The sequence below is a fragment of the Trachemys scripta genome, chromosome 10 (assembly GCF_013100865.1).
Source record: "Trachemys scripta elegans isolate TJP31775 chromosome 10, CAS_Tse_1.0, whole genome shotgun sequence".
Taxonomy (NCBI): Eukaryota; Metazoa; Chordata; order Testudines; family Emydidae; genus Trachemys; species Trachemys scripta.
In genome coordinates, this window is record NC_048307.1 from 22,723,749 (window position 1) to 22,741,851 (window position 18,103).

An 18,103-nucleotide genomic window follows, 5' to 3' on the forward strand; every position below is an offset into this window, starting at 1 on the left:
AGGGGTGCAAATTTTTTACATTCCGAACTGACGTAACTATGCCAGCAAATCTTTTGAGTTGTGACCTAGCCTGACACCCTGGCAGATAGGCAGATATTCTGCTATCACCTTCTCTGATCTAAACAATTGATTCCAGGCGATCTCCAAGGACACTCTCAGTATTTGCTGTTCTGAAATTTTGCAAGAACACGGCAATGATACAGGAGTGTCTGAAATGATATCTTTGCATCCTGTGTCCAAGCAATTTTTCTCTGCAGTTCATTCTAAAGATCTGTTCATGTTTGTGGTTCATGATTGAGAATTCCCCATGCGGCAATAAAATGGTGAGCAAAGATCTGTTTTAGGCAGACTATTTTGAAAGAAAATGTGATAATATAAAAGTAATAAACTATCTTGTGCAGGTGATGGGATGGTTTTAGCAGCAATGACCTCAGTTTCCCATTTTGCCTTGCTTTGTATTTTCAGCTGCAGCTAGTGTTAAAAGCAATTGGAAATGCAGGGCTGGCAGCAACATCTCTAACACCTATCCTGAGTTCTTGTGCATCCCTGAGAAGCAACCCCACTGAAATCCGCCTAGCTGCCATACAGGCCTTCAGACGCATTCCCTGTGCTGCCAATGTAAGTAATGTGTTCAGTGGTTGATGATTTACTGGTGCTGTATTGGAATCTGTGCTGTGTGAAATCAGGGTCAGGGCAGGGGAGGGCAGGGAGTCCCCCTCTTCCCCCCCCCTCCGAGTTTCATACAGGTATACAAGCTCCCAGGTGAAGCTCACACGGCATTAGTGTGAAATCTGCAGCATTAGTGTGAGTTCTGCAGAGGAGAGGTGCCTCTGGGGCAGGGAGTCAGTATTTTGTTTACAAACAGAGGCAGAGTGATTAAGATAAGAAAGGGCTGGTGATTAAATTAAGGATATGGAAGTTTAGTCTGTAAAAGAGGAATCCCTCCTTGGAGGGGGGAGAGGTAGGAGGGGTTATTTTAGAGAGAAGTTGGGGGAGGAGAGAGAATCAGAAAAAATACAGCAAAGCACTGAGCCAAGGTTGCATTCAGAAAAGGGGGAGATTTGGAGGCGTAGGTGAAAAGAAGGGGTCAAACCCAGGGAAGGGCTACCAGTGTATAGAGAAGTTCCCACTCTACCTGTGATACTTATGTGGCCCCATCACCATAGTATCTGAGGCTGCATCTCACAATGTCTAACCTATTTCTCCTCCCAGCTCCTCTGTGAGGTAGAGCAGTGCTGTTATCCCCATTGTACAGATGGGGCACTGAGGCACACACAGACTAAGAGCCAGATTTTCAAAGGTATTTAGGCACCTAGTGAGATTTTCAAATGCACTTAGCAGGTTGGTGCTTTGTAGCCCCCACTAGGTATCTAGCTGCATCTTTAGGGTGCCTAAAAATCTTTGAAATTCTGTCCTTAAAGCACTGGCCTGGGGTCAAACAGGAAGTCCATGGGGGGAGTAGAACCTAGGTCTTTCAGGACTAGCTCCCTATCCAGCAGATGAGACCAGTCTCTCTCTCGCTCTCCCTCCCCGCATATGCTGCAAAAAAAGAGGACTCTGATAGATGGGAGCAAAACCAAGGCGGCCAATTCTCTGAGACTCCAGCAAACGGTCAGAAGGTTGGGATGAATGTGGTGGTTGACAGCATGTAAAGAGAGTCAGATGAGAGGAGATCACTTAATTCCCAAGGGTTGGCAAGTTCTGCCCCATGCTGGGTTGTACAACAATTAGGGTGACCAGATCGCAAGAGTGAAATATCAAGACACATTGGGCGAGCGGGAGGGATGGGGGGAATGACAGACACAAGTGCACAGAGCCATGAGAGGGGGCCTTAGGAAGCTGCGAGAGGGGGCCCTAGGAAGCTACCAAATGCAAAATTTTACCTGAATATCGGGACAATGGTTTCCCGATTGTACATTAAACAGATGTATGCTGCCAGATGCAATCCCTGCTTGCTAATGTGGGTAAGTGAACTGGGCAGCAGCCTAGCAGTGCTCAGCCCCAGCCTGCCCTGCGTAGAACCAGCATGTGCAGAGGCAGGTGCCTCCTTTCTTGGCTCTGCCATGAGCAAGGTGGACCGGTCTGCACACACCCTGCTGGGGAGGAGGATGCAGCCTCTGAAACTTACCTCAGGGACCTGCCAGCTGCTTCCTGGGAGCCACCTCAAGTAAGCACTGCCGGGAGTGGTGCTACAGCTACATAGCTGCAGCTCTGCTGCTGCAGCACCATAGTGTAGACACTTTCTACATCAATGGAAGGGGGCTTTCCATCACTCTAGTAAACCACCTCCCAGTGTGGTGGCAGCTAGGTTACTGGAAGAATTCTTCTGTCGACCTAGCCGTGTCTACACCAGGGTCTAGGTTGGCTTAATTACAGCCCTATGTGGTGTGAAAAATTCACACCTCTAAGAGATCTAAGTCCAACTAAATTTTAAATGTAGACCAGGGCTATGCCAGAGAAAAGAACATAAGAATGACTATACTGGGTCAGACCAAAGGTCCATCTAGCCCAGTATCCTGTCTTCCAACAGTGGCCAATGCCAGGTTCTTCAGAGGGAATGAATAGAACAGGTAATCATCAAGTGATCCATCCCCTGTTGCCCATTCCCAGCTTCTGGCAAACAGAGTCTAGAGACACCATCCTTGCCCATCCTGACTAATAGCCATTGATGGACCTATCCTGCATGAATTTATCTAGTTCTTTTTTGAACCCTGTTATAGTCTTGACCTTCACAACATCCTCTGGCAAAGAGTTCCACAGGTTTACTGTGCATTGTGTGCATCAGGATAGTTTGCCATTGTGCCTTTAATACTGTCTCCTTGAGAAACTCTCAACTCTCCTGAACTCCTACTTCTCTTAAGATTTCCTCCCATCCCATTTTCTTCCCTACAAATTCTGAGTTTGTTGAAGTCTGCTTTTTTTTGAAGTGCACTGTCCTTATTCTGCTGGTCTCATTCTTTCCTTTCTTTAGACTTCACCTTCACAACATCCTATGGCAAAGAGTTCCACAGATTGATTGTGTGAAGAAATACTTCCTTTTGTTTGTTTTAAACCTGCTGCCTATTAATTTAATTTGGTGACCTCTAGTTCTAAAAACAGACAGAATAGCTAGTCCTTTCGCCACTAAAGCCTACAGTGACTTTCTGGAAGGCTCAGGCTTATGGCCCACTTAGGACATTATAGTGACTAAAGCCTAGGGGCAGAGTGCTTAGTACCATGAGTGGATCCACTGACTTTCAGTGGGACTACTCACAGGAGTAAAGTTACTCACATGTGCATTTGCAGGATCAGGCCTTCAACTGTTACCAGTAACTGAACACAAGTTTGTCCAATTAACAGCTTTGCTTAAGAGCAGATTGCAACTTGCCCTTGTGGGGGGATGCTGGTGGAGGCACAAAACCTTTCCCCAATGAAGCCCTGCCAATGGCCAGCCATAGTCACTGCATTTGAGGGACCACGGAGACTGATCCCTCTGGGCACACCCCAGGAAGATAAATCTCCTCAAAGGAAGAGAAGAAGGAGGACTAGAGCAGGCTAAGCACAGGACTAGGGGTAGCAGGCTTATCTGGAAGTTCACAGTTGGATTGTGTCACCCCATGGTGAAATCTCTTGCTGAGCTCCCATAGGGGTGTTTCAGCTCTATGTATCTACTCAGGACTGAGTTATAAAGGCACAATCTAGCCCTTCATAGCCAAGTATTGTAAATTAATAGATTACATATCTGTTGGCCTTTCATCAATCTGAGCAACATTTCATTCAATGAGAAGAGTGACATGGCGCCTGTAGAAATCATTATTGGAGAGTGTGTTGTTAAAAAAAGAGGTGGCAGTTACTTCAGTGCACTGTGCTACTACAATCTTGTTTAGAAGAATATTACATTAATGACAGACAATGAAAGTATGGAGAGACACAGATTAGGATGAAACATAAAAGAGAGATGAGGGTGCAGTGGTTAAGGTGCTAGCACAGGACTTGGGAGACCCAGCTTCCCTGCTCCATCACAGACCTTGGGTAAGCCACTTAAGGCTCAGATCCTCAAAGGTAAATAAGCACCTAACTACTATTGATTTTAATGGGAGTTAAGCGCCTAAATACCTTTGAGGATCTGGGCCTTAGGGAACTGATGCACAGAGAGGCGATCTGTAAAATGGGGATATTAGCACTTCCCTGCCTCAGAGGGGAGTAGTGAGGATAAATATGTTAAAGATTATGGAGAAAGTCCAGAGAAGAGCAAAAAAACCAGTGTGTAAATTATGGGCCATCTCCAGGCGTTATTATATGCATGGAACACCTATTGAATTCAATGAAAATTTTGCATGTGAATTTACCCCTTAATATAAAGATAAACCCAAATCTGTTGCAGTGCAGACAGGGAGAAAGGCAAGTGGCTTGGTGCTGGTCTCCCCTCCCCGAGCCCGCCCCGCTCCCTTCTCTGCAGCTTCGCCCCGAACCCTCCCTGGGAGTCCCCCCTTTGGCCGCCAGGTTTCACACCTGCTTGGCCAGGAGCCCCCACAGAGGGACCTGCCGGGGGCCAGGTGAGTCCCAGCAGTGCTTACCTGCTGGAGCGGCTCCCAGGAAGCATCCAGCAGGCAGGTCCCAGCCTCTGGTTCCTAGGGTCGCGTCGCTCGCGTGGGTCGGGGCGGGTTGGGTTGAGGGGAGTGTGGGGGGGACTCTCTGCCCACTGCCCGCTGCCGGTGTCTACAAGCCCTGCTTCGCTGCAGTACGCAGTGGAGTGGAGACCTTTTTGCCGCCTCTGTGTGCCTGGGGCAGGGCTGCACTCTGCAGGCTCCTGCCGGCCAGCGGGCTGGTACTGCTGTGCCGGCGCTGTCCCAGGGCCCAGGAGGAAGAGGTGAGTGGCGCCGGCGGCGCAAGCTTGCTGCGGTCCCCCCAATGTCGGGACAAGGTGCATCCTGACCAATGTAAGGTTGGGACGTGGGACAAGTCCCCTAAAATCGGGACGTCTGGTCACCCTAACAGCAATGGCTGCTGTGTAATTTTACATGTTAACTGGAAACCATTTTGTTCAGTCATTTTTTGTTCTGAGTTTGAGAAAAGGAAGGAATGAGAAAGTGCTATATGAGTATCAGATGTGTTTATGCCTCAAATTCTTAGGGTTTCAGCTGTATTCAGGCCAATTGCAGAACGAAGAACAGAAACTGCATCCACAGAGTCCATAAAGTCAACGATTATTGGCATGATTTGCATTATTCACTGTGCACCATCTGTGTGCTCAGCACTATTGAGAATATGCCAGAAAATCCAGTCCCTAAGCCAGTGCATATAAGCGGTGTAACTCTGGATAAGATGGCTCAGATATTTAGGTGTGAAGTGTATAGTTATTGACCACACATGTTATCACATGTTCACGGTGATGTTTATATCTATGAATGGAGGAACTGATGGCAATAGAAGTTTTACTAGATTAAGGATGAGAAGCTTGGACCCTCCAACCTTCTTTCTAGAGGAAGAGCTGCCCAGAGCTCCCGTGCCTGTTTATTTTCCTTTCCTGCCTGCAGTGGCCGTGATATTCCTCAGAAGTCTGAGTTCTTTTCTCAACTTTAAAATATAGAATTTTCTTGGTGTTTGGCTTTAAATATTCTCCTGTGAGAAATGAAACACAACACTACAGTGATTGAGTTGAAGAGCCTTCTGGAAAGTAACTAGCCTTTAAACAGAAGTAAAAGCTGTGTTGCCAACTCTCATGATTTTGGAGTACTTGTGGCACCTTAGAAACTAACAAATTTATTTGGGCATAAGCTTTTGTGGGCTAAAATCCACTTCATCAGATGCATACAGTGGAAAATAGAGTAGGAAGATATATATATACACACAGAGAACATGAAAAAATGGGTGTTGCCATACTAACTACTCCTCGTTCTTTTTGCTGATACAGACTAACACAGCTACCACTCTGAAACCTCTCATGATTTTGTCATGAGTCTCATGATAATTGTTTTCCTTAAAGCCCCAGCTCCTAGAGTCAAGTGGATATGTGATTATTTCAGCCTTCATTCTTAAAGAAAAAGAAGTTCTAGTCGCTGTGGTTGTGCAGAAAGCTTCAAAAGCAGGCTCTAAAAGCAGAAGGCAAATAAAAAGAACCCCAAATCTGTTATTTTTAAATCATCTCATGATTTAAAAACCAATCTCATGATTTTTGGTGAGCCTGATTCATGGTTTTTGAACATTTGAGATTGGCAACACTCAGGGGCGGTGCAAGGAAGTTTCGCACCCTAGGCGAAACTTCCACCTTGCGCCCCCCCCCAGCCCCGAGGCAGCCCCCCCCCCCCCCCCCCCCCGCCGGGGCCCCCCCCCCCCCACGGCAGCGCCCCCCCGGGGAGCCGTGCGGCCGCTCCCCACCCCAGCTCACCTCTGCTCCGCCTCCTCCCCGAGCACGCCGCCCCCACTCTAATTCTCCTCCCCTCCCAGGCTTGTGGCGCCAAACAGCTGATTGGCGCTGCAAGCCTGGGAGGCAAGAGAAGTGGAGCGGCGACTGTGCTCAGGAACACTGTAAAAAAAAAATTGGGGGCACCGCTTTTTGGCGCCCCCAAATCTTGGCGCCCTAGGCAACTGCCTACTTTGCCTTAATGGTAGCACTGGCCCTGGCAACACTGTGAAAGTGACTTGAAAGTGTCAGTTTCACTCCTGTTTAAAGTTAGTTTCTAGTCTATTATCTGTAGTGAGGTAACACCTCTAAAGCCCCAGGCAGGTACAATATAAACTCATGGGGCCTTGCCCTAGTAGGGGATGTTTCCAAAGTTAAATGATCTATTCCAGGCTTGATGAACTTCAAAAAAGTGATAGAAAGTAATCTAGATTTTTCTATAATTGTTTCAATTGTTGTATTCAAGAGTTAGTAACAAAGAATATACATTAAAATGTTAAACCTAACCACTGTCCCTTAAGTGACTTGATACATGATGTGAGAACATGTTAGTATTAGAGCTGAGTGGGTCTAATATTTATTTAATCCTTTTTTTATATATAGGAATTAGATACAGTGCCCTATGAGCTAATTTCTAAGTTATTATCTGAAAAAAAAAAAAACCCAAAAACCCAAAATTTTCAGGTGCCTAAGTAGCTCTTGGAATCATGGCTAAAGTTGTCCCCCTCCCCCAAAATCTAAAATGGTGCCCCTGTATGAAATAATTCTGGAGTGTGCAAACAAATAAGAACCGAGTATAAAAGCATCTCCCAGCAGAACTCTCTCTGCTGCAGGGGAGGTTGGGAAGGACTGTGTTCTTGCTGGAGAAGCAAAAAAAGCATTCAGATGTTTTTCTTGACAAATGTGATCTTTTCGCAGGCAAAAGGTCCCTTTTAACATAATGAAAGTGCAGTACAATTACCACATTGTAATATTGCAGGTATCACTGTAGCGCTATGCTTAGATAACTTCAGCATCCCACTGTGGTAACTGTTGGCGAATTGATAAAAGGTGGTAACTTGAGCTGCCTGGCTTTCCTTGCCTCGGTGAAGCCCCTGAGGGGCTCATGTGGTGGTGTTTTTTCAACCTCCTCCTCAACCTCCTTTTGTGCAATGTGAAATATTGGAAGTTTTATGCAATGGATAAGCCTAGTTACACCTGAGACATTCCCATTCTTAGCTGGCTAGAGAGAAGTAAATGGTTGACACAACATTTGATAGACACAGGAAAATGTAAAGCCATGCCCACCAGGCCTTACTGAGGCAAAACTAGCCTATAGCATGTCTTGCTAGATAGACCTGGAATTTCCTCCCACACTTGAGAGGACTCTCACTCTGAGGTATACTACAAAAGACAAAGCATTTCCTCCTCATTTGTTTAACTGATTTATTTCCAATACTGACACAAAGCCTGATCCTGTCATTGTGACAAATACAGAGGCTCATTGAAATCTATTGAGCTATCCAGTAATCACTAAAAATAATGGAGATATTGTGTGCAGTTCAAGGGTATAACTGGGTTATATGGTTATACCACTCATTACTGTATTCTCATTGGTAAAAACAAATTGTCACGTGGAGTACCATTAAGTAGAAAAGAATAAATGACATTGTATGAACTAAACACTGGGTGTACAAAATGACTTCCTTCCACCTGTAAGATATGGAAGAAGACCTACCCATGTGAAGAAAAATTACTCAGACACAGATGTGTTAGCAGGATCCGGCTCTGAATAAGGAACCGAGGATTTGGTCCTGGACAAGTAAATTCTGCTACTTAAAACTGTATTGATGATAACTGTATTGGGGTCCAGTCCTGAACTCATTTATGTTAATAGTAATGCTCCCCTATAGCTCAATGGATCCATCCCAATCTGTGTAATAGTATAGCATCCTGGGACTTTGTGAACAGGATGCTGTGCTGTACATATATGTGTGTGTATTGATATTGTATAAAACAACTTACTTTCCTCATAATGCTTGTTGCAAGGGCTAGCCGCTTATACCTAGAAATTAATGCACCTCAGCTCTTTTAGGGGAGTAAGTACCTTAATCTTTTTTTTTTCAAGCGTACTGTATTAGTCCGTTTATATCAAGCAGCCGATGATGACGTGGAAATAAGAATTGCTTCATATTATATAGCAATGAAATGTCCGAGTGATGAGCTGTTTAACCAAGTACAACAGACTTTGCAGGAGGAGACATCCAGCCAAGGTCAGCAGACAGCTACTGAAATGTTAAAAATACCTAAATATGTTATTTTCTAGACTTGATTTTTTATTTGCTTCCTATTAGAGGTGCCTGAGGTTTGAGCTCCACGTTACCTACTTTAAAACTGTTAGAATTGGGGGTTTTAATTTTTTTTTAATTGTCAACAATTTGGTGTGGTGCACAAAAGAAAATCAGGTGTGATCTCTCCTGGCTGGCAGCATTTAATGAACACATACTGACATCATCAAAGAGCCTGAGAGAGGAACAACAGGCCATGCTTGAGTTTTATTACATTACAAACACAAATGGCTAATTATAAAGTTTGCTGAATGGAGAAGGAAAAAAGAAGCAAAAAAATAAATAAATTTCCAAGCTTCTGAAAATTATTTCAGGTAATAGGTATTATAAAAGCTGTTTACAAAGTATTTCACAGTGCCCCTTTAAAATGTCCCCCATCTCCCCATTTTATATTAGTTGTTCACTGGGTATAGTACTACACATTTATTAATATTGGATCCCCTCTTATTGCCTACAGCTTCACCTCCACTTCTCTCTCTGGGACACTGTGTTGTCTAGTGGTGTCCTCCTTTGCATTTGTTGTCCATCAGTTTTGGTGTCATCTGTATCTTTAATCATGGTTGAATTTACACCAGACAAACACAATTCTGAAGAGTACAGAGAGGGGTGTATTAATTTTAATTTAGTTGATCATACATTCTATGGAAACCTTAAGTGTTTTGGACTCGTCTGCAAATAGCAGCAAGACTTACTGAGAGATGCTTCATCGTTATGACAGAAGCAGCTCTTCAGACCACCTGGAAACGCTCTGGAGACTAAAGTTTGACAACTTTGGCAAACAACTAGGAGCAAACAACAGCAACAACAAAACATTAATAATCCAGAGAAGAAGAAAAGTGTGGGAAGGGGAACATGCTGGATTAGAAGGGATATTACGTAAAACAGTCAGAGAGATATTTTTAAATATTTGGAATATGCTCAGATGCATAGTTTCTAGGCAACGGTATTGCAGTCTTTTTCCTTACTTCATACTGCCTGTTTCAGTAATTCCAGATCAACCCATGACTGATTGCCGCCTGACGTGAGTCAGATTGCTGATATTAGATGCTGAATTGAAAACTGACGCTGCATAGAAAATCCATTGTGCTTGGTTTGAAACACTGCCTTTGTTTATGTGGTAGATTTTCCAGAGGGGAAGCCATTTCAACTAGTGTGAAAATGATAAGCATCTGGGTTACATAGAAGTGAAGAATCTCATCAGCTTCCTATACAAAAGCAGCACATGTTTAAGATGATCCAGGATTTGGGATGAAGGAGGGATTTTCTATAAACAACTTCACCATAATCAACAAGGAATAATTATAATTTGATCCAGTGCTTTTAACCCTGTCCAGAATCAGCACGGATAGTGATCCTCTTCTCTGTAACCTGGAAAAGACAAAATCTGTATTAGTTTTGATTTATGAGCCAGATCTGCACAGAAATTGAAAACTGTTGTCCGGTTGCACCAATGATTGAAGGCAAGAACCCTAAAATCTAGAAACTGTCTTGATTTTTCTGTTGGGCTTCTGAGCATGTGGAATTTACACTAGCTATATAATAGATTCATGGGTAATAGATGCCTTTCAGGGCATAAAGCACACATTGGTTTTCAGGATCCTTGTTCAGAATAAAAACACATGAAAAATCAAGCTGCATTACAACCCCTCCAAACAATCATATAAATACTGCAACTCTATATGTGAAGCTGGAGCATGGGAACTCATCTCTGCAGCCAGTGCAGCAAGCAATTGGCAGTCTCCTGTTAGAGAATTGGGTTCCAAAAATATAACAGCCTCAGATTTATTTACTTTATGTAAAGAGCTTTCATTGCCAGTTGTCTTGTACGATGGAAACAGAACTGCATGTGGAATTGTAAACCTTGAGAAAAGTACTCATTACGTGAGTTTATTTAGGTGGTACCGTAAGTGGAGCTGGTAGTGATGTCTGTATTTAAGGTTGCCTAACACTTTCCATTGCAAATCTCTGTTTTCAATTGCTATAATTTTGCCAGACTTTAACTGTTTACTCCAGAATTTTCTGTGCTTGCTCTCCATCCCAGCCTAACTTTTTTTTTTTTTAAGTTTCACCAAAATGGATCTGCCATTTCCGAGAATGAGGTTAGGGAATAATTGATCATGTGGCCAATGTTATTTTTTTTTTCAAATCATTTTTGACGTGTTCTAGTGCCTCCATTCCTTGAAGTAGGGACTTGAAATTTGGCAAAGGGGATGCTCCAGTGGATAAAGAGACCTCCTGCTGTCCCCATGAAAATACCTCTAGTTTTGGTCAAGTTTTAAGATTTGAAAGATCACCATTTGCTCATGCTTAGTAGAGCTTGTTAGAGGCTTGGAGTTAAAAATCTCTGTACATTCCATCTGCACTAAGCATACTGTCCAGACTCTCCGGGTATGTCTACTCTGCAATTAGACACCCGTGGCTGGCCCGTGCCGGCTGACTCGGACTCACGTAGCTCAGGCTGCAGGGCTATTTAATTGCAGTGTAGACTTCCACACTTAGGCAGGAGTCCAGGCTCTAGGACCCAGTGAGATGGGAGGGTCCCCAAACCCAGAAGTCTACATTGCAGTTAAACAGCCTGAACCCTGCTAGTCCAAGTCAGCTGGCAAGGGCCAGCCGTGGGTTTTTAATTGCACTGTAGACAAACCGGCCCGGCCCGCCAGGGGGCTTACCCTGGTGGACCGCGGGCCAAAGGTTGCCGATCCCTGAACTAGACTGTACGTTAGAACCAGGATAGAACACAAGATTCTTGATTCCCCAAATTCTCGTTTTCTATCAAACATTTGTGGAAGCCACTGGCAAAGTATGTGCCATATAGCAGGTGGTCCACCTGGAAGATAAAAGCCTACTACTGCTGCCAGTAACTTGTAGCTTAAGTAATCAAGCTTTGTGCTACAGATTTAAAAGCTGTGGGTTCTGACTCTGCCAAAGACCCATGTAAGAGGTCAGTATAACTCAGGGGTTCTCAAACTGGGGGTTGGGACCATTCAGGGGGTCGTGAGGTTATTATGTGGGGGGTCATGAGCTGTCAGCCTCCGGTCTAAACCCCGCTTTGCCTCCAGCATTTATAATGGTGTTAAATATATAAAAAAGTGATTTTAATTTATAAGGGGGTCGCACTCAGAGACTTGCTATGTGAAAGGGGCCACCAGTACAAAAGTTTGAGAATCACTGGTATAAGTCCACATGATATAATTTTTTTAACATTTGCTTTTTTAAAATAACTTAAGAAATTACATGCCAAAAACTTCATTAAACGAATGTTAGGGTTGCAAAGTCCAGGCACTCACAATTTAGGAAATGCCTGTGTTGGGTTGCCCATGCAATCTTGTTGCAACCCCCTTCTGCATTATATGCAGTCTTTAATTATATGACTATTTGTTGTACAAGATCTTTGTATAAGACAGTACAGGGTGGACAGTAAAATGGAGCAACAGTTCCAAGAAGAGACCATTCTCTTGTGTTTAAGGCACTGGATTGAAACACAGGAGAGCAAGGTTCCATTCCAGATTTTTCCATAGACTTCCTATATGATGTTGGGGAAAACCGATCATAATGCATACTTACAAGGGGGCTGAATTAAGTTAGCATGGGCAGCCTTAATGCTGTTTTAATATAGTTTTTAATGTAATTACATAACAGAGTGACCTCTTCATTATGGGTTTATTTGGTGCCAGAGGGCCAGCTTCTGCTCTGTTACATAATATAAATCCAGAATAATTCTAAATTTTTGGAGCTACGCTGTTGGTACTGAGCAGCATGTCTATTTTACCTCCAATCCAGTGCATTTCCTTGTGCTATTCTGTACTTATTATTAAAAAAAAAACATTGAATACTGCAAATAGTGAGGTTGGTTATCTTTAAATACTAGTTAGTTAACTACAGCAATTGGAAAGTTCGTAAATACCATCACTGAAACATAGAACAAACTCTGGCTTTTACGAGGAAGCATTAAAATGGGATGTTTTAAATAACTGCCAGTGATGAGATTAGCTAGTGGTCTAGACTTTGATTTCTGTTACACTAGTGTAAACTGGAGTTAACCCCAGTGCGGTTGGGACAGTGACTCTGGATTTGCACAGGTGTAAATAAGTGAAGAATCTGGCACTGTAGCTTAGTTCATTAAAAAATAAAAAACCCTCTTCTGTGATTGACAAGCCTCTTTCTTTGTCTAATTTAAGTGGGTTCTTTTGTTTGGAGTCACCTCTCTCAGCTCCTGGAGACAGATGATCCACTGAAGCAACATCTTAGAGATTCTCTTCCTGATGACATTCTCAGCAGAGAGTTTGACTGGGAGATATGGAAATATTCCTCATATTCAGATGTCACTTTCCATTCAGGTATATTTCACTTTAAAATTGGACCTTGTGCCACATGTGCATGCTTTAAATCCCTGAGTGGCTTTCTTTTTCCTTTATTCCTCACTTTCCCACAGAATATTTTAATTTTTATGAATGAATAGAACCCAGATATACAAACATGGGGCCTGATTCTGCTCTCACTTCTGTTGGTGCAAATCAGTGGTCACTGATTGTGACAGTGTACAACAGGTGTGAGTGAAAGGAAAATCCAATCCAATCAACTTTTTGGTACTTTCCAGTCATTCCTTTGACTCTACAACACTCTCTTCCAGAGGGGCATGGACCTCCAGAGCAGCAACAAGAGTGGTGTTCAGGCTAGTGCAATCACGGACACTAAGGAGATATGATTAGCAACTGAGCTTCCTCCGTGTCATAAGCTGACTTGGGGAGGAGGTTCCCTGAGTTCACCTCTGAACTCTTATCTTCCTACATATCAGTAGTAAGCCCCATACCACTAGGCACCAAATATACCACTAAACAGAACTCTCTCTGAAATACTTGGGGCCTGCTTCTCCTGTCACTTGCATTGTTTTTATTTTGAAGCACCTATGCTGACTTCACTGGATTTACACTAATCCAAGAGGAGATTAAGGCAAATTCTCTCCCCCCCCCCCGCATATTTGTTTTTGGTTTTAGTTTCTCAGCAGCAAAGTCAGATTAGTATTTTTGTTCATGTACTATAAAACTCTTCCTCTTTAAGTATATATATGTAAGACATAAACCATAAGTGCACCTTCCTGTAGGTCAGCTAGGGTTTGTGCATACTGTGGTGTCCATTGAGTTTTTGCTATGCTAAAGGGTTAATAAATGGATTATTTGTTGGCTGAATGTTTTCTTCTTCTCCATAAAGGACAAAACTGCCATTTCCCAGAGAGAGGCTGGAACTTGAAAAGTAAATGACAATATTTGATCTTAAAATGACCTGATGTCTGATGTTTTATATTGCAGCAACTGCAGGTGCTAATGTGGAGGCAGCACTCGTCTTTTCTCCTGCATCTTTCATCCCACGATCAACAATGACAAACTTGACTATATACACCCTAGGGCGAGCTATAAATCTACTGGAGGTAAATTCTGTTTTTTCCCTCTTTGTGGAATGCCTAGTGTATTGAAATAGAAGTAAATGCTTTATAGTTTCTGGGTATAGTTTCCAGTTATGGTTTCTTCATCAAGTTGTATATTTTTTCCTGAGATTAATGAATGTTGTATATGAGATTCATCTGGTGAGTTTATGAAAGTTTGGACACAAATCAGCCTTTTCAACACTTCAATTTAACAGGTTGATTTGTGTTCAAATTGATAACTCTCTCTACTGTGTTAATGTAGCAGACTAGCCAAGCAGCTCATATCCTCCACGAGTGCCTTATCCACATTGGAGATAAAATCTAGAACTGTTGCCAACTAAACCCCAATCCAGCTCCTTTGAAGTCATTGGGAATGTTTTCATTGGCTTCAATGGGAGCTGGATGCAACCCAACTGAGTTACTCCTTTAGTTCAAGACTGCTTTTTGTTGCTGAAGGCCCTAGGTTCAATCCCGGCTGACAACTCATGGTGGTGGTCATTACAAAATGGTGACCCATATGCAACCTCATTGTCTTTAAATTGTGTCCTCAGTTATACCTGGAATTGCACAGCTGGAACTGAAGGTGAGGTTTGGCCTCCATAATCTTTATTGCTGATGAAGATGCCCATGAGGGAAAGAATTCATCTTAATTTTCAGACTCCAGGTTACCATTTGCAGGGCGAGTAGTTAGAAAAAAAAATATTTTTACAAGACATGTGCACCAATCGGATATTGACCCTCATAATGCCATGTTAGTCAGATTTCTGAACAGAACTACACTTGAAGTTTCTATGTAGCATAGAAAAAAGAGGTGTGTAATTTTACAACCAATATTATTTGTACATGTTCAACTAGGTGTAGCCAGAATACACGCTTCAGGGTGTAGATGGATTGCTGCCAGATTAAGAAAGAAATGTTTCCCCAATATAAAGCATCGCATGGTTGGCTATAGTTGCGGTCTGGAAGTTATTACTGAGGCATCCAGTATTGGCCACTGCCTGAGGCAGGATAGTGGACTCAATGGACTAACGGTTTGGCCTGGTATGGCTAATTCATTGTTGCTATAGAAGTCTACATTTTGCCAGTCCAGAGCCATGCTGGTAGTTAAATTTCTATTTGCTGAATAGAATATGGTTATGCCCAGCTATGTGTGGTCTTCTAAATATATTCTCCTCTAGTTTAACGTACGGTTAGAGAATGCGGAAGATCTCATGCAGAAGATGGTTGGCCAACACTCTGCTACTTTTAGTGAATACTTGTTTACAAATACTGATGAAAGAAACTCCAAGTCAGAAAATCCAGTGGAGGCAGCTGGAAAATCCAAACAAAAGAAGCTGACTTCAAAGAGAGACAGCCGTGGACATCGTCTTGTGACCAAAGGTGCCAAGCCCAAGTTAAGAAACGCAAAGCAGAGCTGTCCAGGTGGAAAGTACAATAAGATGAGTGAGTTAGTGAAAAAGGTAACTGAATATACATATCCTGGTAAAGACTTGATGCTCTAACGTGATTTCTGGGTCTGATCTAGAATTGCTTAGAAGTCCTGTATAAAAAGGATGTAGAATGCTGCCCTTTGGATGTGGCAGTGTTTTACAATCACTTTGCACAGGTGTTAATGACTGTGCAAGAATCAAAGATATGGAGAATAATGCCCTGTTTTGCAGAAGCTATATTATCTCAGAGCATTGGTTCCCAGACAGTGGTACTTTGGGCTGTCTCTCCATAATCTAAGGCTTAATCTTGTTCCTATTGATGTTTGTCTGTCTGTCTCTCTCTCTCTCTCTCTCTTTTTTTTTTTTTTGGTCCATTGGTTTCAAGAGGAACACAAGCAGACCCTTAATGTTGAGCTTCTGCCTTGGTGCACTGTTGTTACTTATTTCTTATTCAGCTGTGTGTGCTCTGAGCTGCAATGGAATTCCAATGTGCAGCGACCAATGAAATGAAGATTAGAGTTTGGAGCAACCCATACTCTGGGCAGAACTGATTGGGAGGTGGTGGGGACTGGCTGCAACAGCTGAGCCTATAATCTGGTAAATTACCCCAATTGCTCAGAAAGGCTGGTCTTTTTGGAGTACAGTATATTTACCATCTTTTTTTTTTCCTATTGGAAACTAAGAGACAGCTGAGGTTTATAGGAGCCTGCACATGATTGATGTTAGAGCTGAGTAGATAATGGAAACATATTTCTGTGAGCACTAAATTTGACAATATTTGTGCTTGGATTTTCTTTGGCTGTATTTGTGCCTCTTTCCATGGACATTCTTGAAATCAACTTTCACTAGCGTATGTGGTCTCAGAAAGCAGCTTTTCGGCTTATGTGAATACTCAAGGGAAGGAGAATTTTAAATTTTCTTTTATGAATTTACCCAGCAAAATCATGTTATTTTAATCTAATGAGAGGAGAGAAACAGTACCATGTGACTTATTTGACTGATCACAACTACTCAACACAAGCCAATTTTCTAATAGCAAGCAATGTTGTCTAATAAGTTCAAATAACAAATGCATCTGAGAAAGGCAAAATCTGGAAACAGAGGCTCAACAAATGTTTAAATTGTTAAAATTTGTCGGTTCAGCTCTTTATTATTATAATCATTGTTTAATGTGTTTATTTTATATACAAATTCTGCTGCAAGTACTTTACATCAAACTCCTAAGAAGTCCCATTGAAATTAATAGGGGACTGCTCCCACACTTAAAGTTAAGCATGTGTGTGAATGTTTGCATGATAGGCTTTATTTTGCACTGCCAGGGTGTCACAGATCCTAGCAAGCACCTTCTTCCTGCTACCCAGTCAGACTGCTGTGAGGGGAATCCAAGCCTGTGTGCGTGTGTGTGTGTGTGTAAGTTTCTGAAGCTGCAGCAGACAGTTCTCTTTTGGTCTCTCTGGCACATTTCCTGGGCACTGACTCTCAGTCTTGTTACTCTTCAGAAATGGGGCTCCTCAGCCCACCACCCTAGGCCCCAGAACAAGCTGTAGCCACCAAGAAACCCCCTCCCAGAATTCCACCGCAAAGGCATGATGCTTCTGGTTCATAGTTCAGCTCGCTGAGCGGTACGCAGACGTTGTGAAACTAACATTCAGAGACACTTTGCTCAGAGTCTAACACATTAATGCTCTGTTATTCATAATCACGTAAAGCACAAGCGAGCAGAGATCACACAGAGAACAATAACACTTCCTAAACGCAATGTTCCTCACTAGCTCACCCTTCCCTTGGGAGTCCTTGGGGGCTTATCTGTGTTCCCTCAGGCTGGCAGGGTCCTTCGCCCCCTTACCTGCCTTCCCCTGCAGCTGCCTCTCTCATCTTAATCTGATGCAAAATGGCTCTGTCTTCTGTTCCCCCCACTCCCCTTCCCCCCATGCGTCCATTTGTAGATTCCTGCTGGGGTCACCTGCTTCTTTTGTTCTGCCTTTTGGTAACTTCCCACTGCTCCCAAACCAGAGCAAGAGGAGAGAGTGTCATCTCCCAGCTAGAGCAAACCCATTGTCCCCAAAGTGTCTTACTTTGACTAGACAATCACTGAGTGCTGGTCATCCATCATTATCTCAGGTTTGGCAGAGATGTGACGTGACCCTGCTAACTCCTGGTGGATTCATATACGTATAGGCTTAACATGACACAGCAATTTCATGATACGGTTTCATAAACTCATCAACAGTTCAGAAGCAGTAAAGCTGGAACCCCTAAATCATCACATGGATTAAAGTTGAAAGTTTTAAGGACATACATCCCCTAAAATATAAAGATGGTAAAAAAATTGAGGGGATGATTCATGAAAATTTCATGAAAATATTTGCCCCATTTTGGTTGAAATTTGAAAATTAAAAAAAAAAATCAGTCAGTTTTACTAAAATTATTATATAGGGGCATATGGAGAAATAGCCAAACAGATTTTCACAGCAGTTAGGAGCCACATGACTCCAATATGTCCACCTCTGCCACTTCCTCAACATTGTAGTCAGGGGGAGAG

At 42.9% G+C, this 18,103-nt stretch overlaps 1 protein-coding gene across 1 annotated transcript in view; it reads left to right on the forward strand.

The window, feature by feature from the left end:
- Positions 1-18,103, forward strand: part of LOC117884128 — a 189,630-nt gene that overhangs the window by 56,579 nt on the left and 114,948 nt on the right. Inside the window, exons 12-16 of the mRNA XM_034784275.1 lie at positions 466-618; positions 8,490-8,634; positions 12,888-13,046; positions 14,016-14,134; positions 15,310-15,591. Of these exons, the coding sequence (XP_034640166.1) occupies positions 466-618; positions 8,490-8,634; positions 12,888-13,046; positions 14,016-14,134; positions 15,310-15,591 (858 nt within the window). The remainder of the gene's footprint in view (positions 1-465; positions 619-8,489; positions 8,635-12,887; positions 13,047-14,015; positions 14,135-15,309; positions 15,592-18,103) is intronic.